This window comes from Brachyhypopomus gauderio, chromosome 12, assembly GCF_052324685.1.
Source record: "Brachyhypopomus gauderio isolate BG-103 chromosome 12, BGAUD_0.2, whole genome shotgun sequence".
Classification (NCBI taxonomy): Eukaryota; Metazoa; Chordata; class Actinopteri; order Gymnotiformes; family Hypopomidae; genus Brachyhypopomus; species Brachyhypopomus gauderio.
This window is the reverse complement of record NC_135222.1, coordinates 6,409,679-6,417,668: the sequence shown is the minus strand read 5'-3', so window position 1 is coordinate 6,417,668 and position 7,990 is coordinate 6,409,679. Positions and strand designations below refer to the sequence as shown.

General features: G+C 40.7%; 1 protein-coding gene across 2 annotated transcripts; it reads left to right on the top strand.

Annotated features, from left to right (window-relative positions):
• The first annotated feature begins 246 nt into the window (after positions 1-246).
• On the top strand, positions 247-7,951 carry wipf2a (WAS/WASL interacting protein family, member 2a). 2 transcript variants are annotated; one of them, XM_077024668.1, is made up of 8 exons: positions 247-608; positions 2,475-2,606; positions 2,870-3,002; positions 3,141-3,269; positions 3,766-4,365; positions 4,541-4,759; positions 6,064-6,165; positions 6,433-7,951. In XM_077024668.1, exons 2-8 carry the CDS (start codon positions 2,547-2,549, stop codon positions 6,474-6,476), a joined length of 1,287 nt encoding a protein of 428 aa, XP_076880783.1. In that variant the 5' UTR covers positions 247-608; positions 2,475-2,546; the 3' UTR covers positions 6,477-7,951. The 2 variants fall into 2 exon arrangements, with proteins under 2 accessions (XP_076880783.1, XP_076880784.1); XM_077024669.1 differs by lacking the exon at positions 247-608 and adding an exon at positions 1,109-1,265.
• The last annotated feature ends 39 nt before the right edge of the window (positions 7,952-7,990 follow it).

Genomic DNA, 7,990 nt, shown 5'->3' with positions numbered 1-7,990 from the left:
ACTTTCCCTACCTGTAAATAAGTTGGATGTCTTGGATAATGAAAGATAATGTTTAAGCTTTTTTGAACTAGTTTAGATGAGGAACTCTTGCTCATAGGTCTAATAAATCACGAAGAGTGTTCATAGAACTTACTCTACATTACCTAATACCTTTCGAAGAGTGTTCATAGAACTTACTCTACATTACCCAATACCTTTCGGCTGTAATCGGGGTACTTCGGGATCTGCCTCCATTTTGTGTCGCGCACTCGATTTCCGGGTTTCGTAGAACTGGGTTTGCTGAAGCCCTATAGAACGAACGGCCCTGCTCGTTGGGCATTAAGGAAAGTTTAAAAGCAGTGAAATTTGGGATGTCAGTTGTGCCCACTTGCTGCATGTTTACTTTTTCTGTTTTTTATTTGGACTAAAAGATTTGTCAGTTTGATTCGTCGCCAGTGTGCCCTGCTTTCAAGTGGATAACATGAAACTGATTACGATTAGTTAACGTTACTTGGCTGCCAGTTTTGCTTTGTAACCGGCCACTTATTCCGATATTGCTGGAGTATTAATTTTGTTGGGACTTATTTCTTTCAATGCCGTTACAGACGCGAATCATTCAGTAGCAACAGGTAAGACATCGTATGCTTGACAAAATATTCACTTGCAGTGTTCTCGGAGAGTGAAAAGAATAACTTAGCGAGTTGTTCTGCTGTTGGTTTGTCACTGTCAATTTTTCTATAAGCACTCTAAAATAACTAACTTTATTTTCCCTTAAGCACCATTTAGACCAACCTGCGAATAGACTGTACAGTGTTGAGTTGCTGGCAATTGAGCCAGTACTCTACCTATATTTATACTATTTAACTTCTGCAAAGTTAACACCCTTAGCCTTCGGTTTTCTTTCCAGAAGCTCTCCCTGGTGGAGTTTGCAGGTAGTTTATGCGGTCATATAATCAAATAGCCTGTCAGTGTATAATTGCAAATTGAAGCTGTGTTCAATTTATGGTGATATTTGTCATTTATTATATATTATATATTTATTTATTTATTTATATATGTTCTATTTTTTTTCTGATATGTAGCTGTTCATTGTCCTAAAGAGTTTGGCGACCTAGGCACAGATCTATACGCGTCATTTCACAAGCACTGGATTTTACCTGCTCATCCATTTCCTTGTTCGCGTTTGGGAATTATGCATTGGTGTAAATTAAGTGTAAGGTACATTAATCATTAGGACAATCTGTATAGGACCTTTGCCGAGAGGTAGCTCACACTCGTTCTCTAAGGTACGGTGAATTTAATCTATTATTTATTCAATGTCTAATTATTTTAAGGTTTAAATCCAGTAGACTAAAGTCCGCCATCGCTAGGCGCGTGCCATATTGGCTCAAGTGCACGAGCGTCAACACTCCTCTAGGATAGTCGACACAGGACACCTGATTGTGTTAAAAAATTTCAGCTCTTCATCTGCTTTTGATTTGTCTTCAGTACTTTATAGTAGGATGGTCACACCACACACATAAGAGTTTGGGCTATTTATTTGAAAACGTTGTGAACATATTTGACCACTTAATATCCCTTTTAGGTCCTACAAAGTCATTGGTTTTACTTTTATAGGTGTATTTAGCAGTATGTGTACAGTTATTAATTGAAATAATGCCTTTCGGAAAATGTTTATGAAGTTAAACACTACTGGTTAATGTATCTTTGCTATGAATGTATGGGTGCAGCAAACTGAAGCTCGTCGTTTTTAGCATTCATCTATTTGAATGCGGATATCATTTAGTTTTTCCAAAGTCAGCATGTGTGACAGGCATAAATGAAACATTTCATGTATTTCAAATACAGAGCAGATAGCTAATCGCCTTAACTTTTTAGTTTCAAGCCTTTCTTCCGTTACTTGTTTGGTTGCTGGTGATCCTGCTTAACGACATTCCTTTTAGAACTGACGAAGCTTTATATCACCTTGAATCTCTGTTTACCTGGTGAGTGTGTGCCTGTATGCATGCGTGCGTATGAATGTGCGCACGCGCGCGTGTGCATGTGACTCAGGGATTTCTTCATGTGTGAACGTGCTCAAACATTTTTTTAAGTCTAGGCGTGTAGTTAGAAGTGTAGCAAAACATTCTTTAACATTTTTGGAAACTAGAGTTGTACTTAGTGGTACGGGGAAAGAAAGTATACGAAGCACTCCCATTCTGCTTATATCAGCAAGACCATCTGTCTGATTAGGGGAGCTTTAGTAACCAGAACTCAGGTGATCAGTGCAAAGAAGGAAATAGCAGGCTTATTATTCATTTTTGAATATGCTGGCTCTTTTTTGCATGTGAAAAAGACTACACTACTTTGGCACTGCTGATGCTAATTCCTACGTGCCTTTATTTATACAGGTTCAGGTAGGTTACAGGAGCCACTGGGTTACATGGTGTCCCTCTTGTTGTTTCAGAATGACCTAAGTAAATACATATTGACATGTTTGTGTGTCTGTTCGACAGAGCCTCAGCGTGGCGTATAAAGAGTGCCGGTGAGATTGAGGCAACAGTTGGCATTCTCTGGGAGACACCACGATGCCCATTCCTCCTCCGCCCCCTCCACCTGGACCTCCTCCTCCACCCACCTTCAGTCAGGTAGCCCCAAGGAAGAACTGTGCACACTCAGAACATACTGTAATTCTACGGTAGACAGTGGAGATCATGCATAATTCAGCTTGACAATAAGCCAGTTTTGCCAACGTTTCATGCTAGCTATTGTGTTTTATCCACCCTTATAAACATGTCATAGGCATGTTAAATGGACTGTTGTTTTGTTTGTTTTTTTTTGGTTAATAATTTGTGACTCGATTTTATTTTTCAATTTAATTTCAATTTTAAATTATTTTATTCTTTTACAGGCAAACACCACCGCACCCAAACTGAGTCAAAATGAAGCAAAAGGAAGAGGTGCTCTGTTGTCGGATATATGCAAAGGGACCAGGCTGAAAAAAGTCACCGCCGTTAATGACAGAAGTGCACCTGTTATTGAGAGTAGGTCGTCGGTGTGGTCTCTAGATTAATCTATATTAATCTAGCAGTGATGCTTGACAAGGCCTGTTTTGTCGCTAATCATTTGTTTGTGTGTGTGTGTGTGTGTGTGTATGTTTGTGTGTATGTTTGATTCCTTAGAGTCTGGAGCAGGTGGAGGCAGTAGCAGTGGTGGGGGAGGAAGTGGAGGGGGCTTTGGTGGCAGTTCTGGGCCTGGGCCAATGGGAGGCCTGTTCAGTAGAGGGGTGCCCAAATTACGGCCTGTTGGAGGTAGTTCTATAAGGTCCTTCACAGAGAAAGCCTCTCTGTCACCTTCTGTACTACAAACCTGGCATTCAACTTTATTGTGAATATAACGTCTAAACTTGAGCCTTGCAGTCCTTAATAAATTGGCTATAATATTTTTTTCTAATTGGACAATATTATGTTAAGACCTAAAGAGTGTGACTGCAGCTTGGATGTAAAGCGTTAACTCTGCTTTTGTTTTTTGTGTATTTATAGAATTTTTTAGCTTTAAATATTCATAAAGCATCTCAAATTCAGAGTACTGAAAGGTCATTGATTCTTGTAGTTGTAACATGATTTAAAAACTGTTTGAGTCCAGTTTAGGATTTATTATTATTATTAAAGTGCTGAACATTAATCAAGTTAATGTGATTTGGGGAGTGGCATAACATTAGCATTTGAAGAATTTCTTGCCATGCCATGAGGATAAGGAAGGAGAGATGGAAGTGGGTGGTGCTGATGGGGATGTCTGTGTTTGCAGACAGTACCGCTGGAAGATCAGCACTGCGGCCACCCGGTTCACGTCCTGCAGTCCCGCGCACACCCAGCACCACCAGCACGTCCACGGCCCGCCAGGCTGACGAGGAGCGTCCTGCACCCCCTGAGCCATCTCGAACCCCCCGCCCCTCATTGGCTGACACATCTAAACCAACCAGTGCCTCTTCTGCCCCTCCTCCTCCTCCACCTTTTAATCGCCGTGGCAATACTGGTCCTCCCGCTTCTCAGCAGAAGGTCACTGGTCCGTCCCACAGTCGTGAGAAGCCCCTCCCACCACTGCATGCCAACAAGGGCCCCCCTCCTTCGTCATCTGGACGTGATGGCCCATCAAAAAACTCTCGCCCTTCACATATATCTTCATCTTCATCTGCACCTCCACCCCCACCTCCCTACCGACAACCCCCACCAGTTACTAATGGTGACCCGCCCCCCGAGCTGCCACAGAGACGTAATTCACTGAACCGGAGGACCCAAGCTGTCAGTAACACTCGCAGCCAGGCTCCACCCCCACCTCCGCCACCTGCAGCACAGCAGAGCAGTCGACCTCCACCACCAGCTCGAGACCCTCCAGGACGCAGATCAGGTAGCACAGCTGCTGTCACGTTCGCTGACATTGCACTTGAGGAATTACTCCTTATTAACCACGTATGACTTCAAAATCAAATAAATATAGAAGGTGTTGGTAGGTTAAACGCGTTGATAGGATGATTTGTTACGCATGCTAAAAACTTTTTTAAAATATGTATTCTTTAATTAAGCCCCCCAGGTTCCCTCAGCTGGATCTCGGAACGGCACCCGTGATGCTCCCCCCCCTCCACCGCCGTATCGCATGCACAGCACCTCACAGACCTCCGCAGAGCCGCCCAGCCGAGGGAGGCCTCCGCCACTCTCTTCCTCAGGCCGTCAAGGCTCAGGACATCCTCCTCCACCACCTCCTGTCCGCAACGGACACACCTCTGGCTCCAAGGGTTACGCTGGTGAGTTAACATATCAGAGTTCCCAGAACCTACCTGGACCATCGTGCTATTTGTATAAAGCTGTGTGCAGTGATTTGTTGAACATCCTCATCCCTTTGTGGGTACATGGTTATGAGTGAGGGACCTTGGCCTTCCTGCATGCTGTGCTCTGGCATCAAGGTATCAATCTCCAAGTAGAAATGGACCCAGTATATACCAGATGAAAACCCACCGAGTCGTGGGCCTGAAAAGTTGTAACCAACTCCAGCATCACCTCTTGCTGAAACATTAGTATTGTTTAAAAATGAATATGAAATAGTTTTTTTGCATTAATTGAGATCTGCAAGCATCTTTATTTACACCACTTGTCATTTTCTGAAAATAAAGGCTCAATGATTTTTTTTACAGTATGAGAGAAATGTGGTTTAAAGAAGAAAACAACAAATCTAAACTTTAGTCAAACATAACCCAAAAGTAGTAATACCAGAGAAACGAATGTCTTTTTTGAGAGCTATGTGACTACATATTATTTATGTAATATATAAAATAATAGTACTATAACAGTACTATACTGAAAGAAACCTTGAAAGAAAGAAAGAAAGAAAGATTGAGATCCATCATCAGCTGTTCTTCGCAAAGAGAAACACTTTGCTTGCACAGTTGATGTATTAAACATCCTGTTTCTTTGGAAACTTTGTACATATATACCTTGCCATTGGAGATCATTGACTAAATATCTTATCTGCAACTTGGTTGTTATCCATGTTTGAAATTAGCACTGCAGTCAAATTATCTCTCAGGAATTCAAATCATGCCACTGTGTTTCCTCTTTGTGTAAATCTATAAAGGCCATTCTCATAATTCAGTTGTAAAATGAATGGGGCAAAAAGACGCAGCATGCTACAGAACCTCTTCCCTAATGCAAATACTTGGTTTGTGAAATTCAAGATGTGAGAAAATGATTATAGTTGCAGTTTATACTAATAGCTACTTTCTGGACACAGATTGTTTTCAGTCTGTACTTGAGCTCATACTTCCAATTGTAATATAACAGGGAAGATGTATCTTATTTCTGTCCTCCTAAGTACTATAATGGATCATGTTACAAAACTCACATAACTGATATCAAACACTGATCTTATTAAGCACAATTCTAAAAACAGTTTGAATTGTCTAAACAGTTGATTCAAAGCTTATCTTTTATTTATTTATTTATTATTTTTACATAACACATTTAAAATGCCCATAATACATTCTTTGCTTGATGCCGGACTCAGTAGTTAAGGTGTAATCTGTACTGTTTGTGGGTCCTTGTTGGGTTTCAGATGATTTTGAGTCTAGGTACTCCTTCCATCCTGTGGAAGACCTGCCCCCACCAGAAGAGTATAAGCAGATTTCCAAGATCTACCCCAGCAAAAGTGGTAGAGGTAAGAGCCAGTTTTCCATATTCATTTGACCTCCTGGCTTAGAGTTTGGCACGTCACTCGTGGTCATTTCTGCATTGTCTGCACATTAATAAGAGTAATATATCTCTGGCTGATGGTCAGACTGGGGATGAGCTGGGATTAGCAGCACCACCCCATCCAGGTGCTGAATGTTATAAGAAGTGCGAGTGTGATTGGGAATGTTGATCTTTTGACATGAGTTTGTGGCCCATGTTGATACTGAGATTTGCCCTCTCTTCCTCTCTGCAGCTGTGATGAGAGTAGCACCACCACTGCCCCCTGTTGGGAGATGAACTGCAGTCTGGGAGATTGAGGGGGGAGGGGGGGGTTACACATGCACACATAAGGACACACTAATACAGTGGTATGCAAATGCAACCAGGAGCTGACCTTAGTACAGAATTAAGCATGAGATCTTTGTGTTTACCTGATTATCAGGGCAGGAGCATCATTGTGCTCTAAAGAGCGGTTGTCCAAACGTTTGCACACACCATATACTTGCCTTAATTATTTGTTAAAATAGAAATAAATAGCAACTATGCATTAAAACTAAAGCATAATATTTTGCCAGAGATACTCAAACCTTTGCATAGAACTGGATAACCAGCTAGATTAAGTGAATCTTTTGAACATGCATTTTCTTCAAGCTGCTCTGGCCTCATGCACTTCTAGACATGAAAACACTGTGCTGTGGCACAATCTGGATTAGCAAAGAGAAACCATATGTACTTTGCCTATAGGGGACCATGTATTGTACACCTCCAGGTGACCCAAGACATTTGTGATACAATTGCAGTCAAACTTCTCTGTGACTACTACCACAGGGTATCTACTAAATGAAAGCATTGTAGCATTTGATGATCATGGGTAGCCCTATAAGATAGGAAGGAGAGACTTACTTAACAGAATCATTGCATTATGATGAGACACTACAATACTTTCATTTCTGGATCACATTTTTTTGGTCTATTTGGGGATGTTTTCCCTTAAATGTGAGGAAATGTCAAAATATTAGATCATAAGGATTTTAAAGTGATTATTTTTGCCAAAATTATGAAGCTATTAAATTCTTTACTTTGTAGAATCAGTTGTTACATTTGGACTAGATCTGTGTTTTACTGAATAGGTACATCTGAGCCACTATCCAGTAACTTTTTTTTTTTTCAATAATTTGTAACGTTTGCTGTGAATTGGAAAAACCAATATCATTTTTGTCTGTGAAGAAAGGAAATTTGATACCGTGACATAACTTTTAGAATTTTAAATAGGCCTATTTGCTTAAACCTGACCGAATCAATTGCCACACAGTCCGTAATGTTTTAAGGGCCTAATCATGGAAATATGGTGAAAACTGGAAGGTCCTGCCCCTGACTCCATTCGTTACCTTGGGAGTTACTGCCTCCTGTGGCAGACCGTTGTGTTTTCTGTTCCGTCACTTCTTGTTCCCATAGATAAAATGTCAGTTTGTTCATGGAGAATTGTAACAATGTATATTACACTATATAAAAAGTAGTAGATTTTTCTATTGTAAAGTTTGTAATATAGACAATTAAATACTGAAAATATAACAGTAAAGCGTTTTTCAGGAGACAACACTTCTTACCAGAAACGTTTATCTGTTTGTAGGCAGTAAACGGCCAGATGGGAGTCATGTTATGTTGTAATTTTATGTAACGATTTGATAATAGGTTTTTCTGGACCGCCGAGTGTTCACATTGAAACTCTAGGCGGATGTGTGTACTGTCATGTTAAAATTCAAATAAAAGGTTATGGGAAGTGTGTGTATCTTTTATTTATATTCAATTGC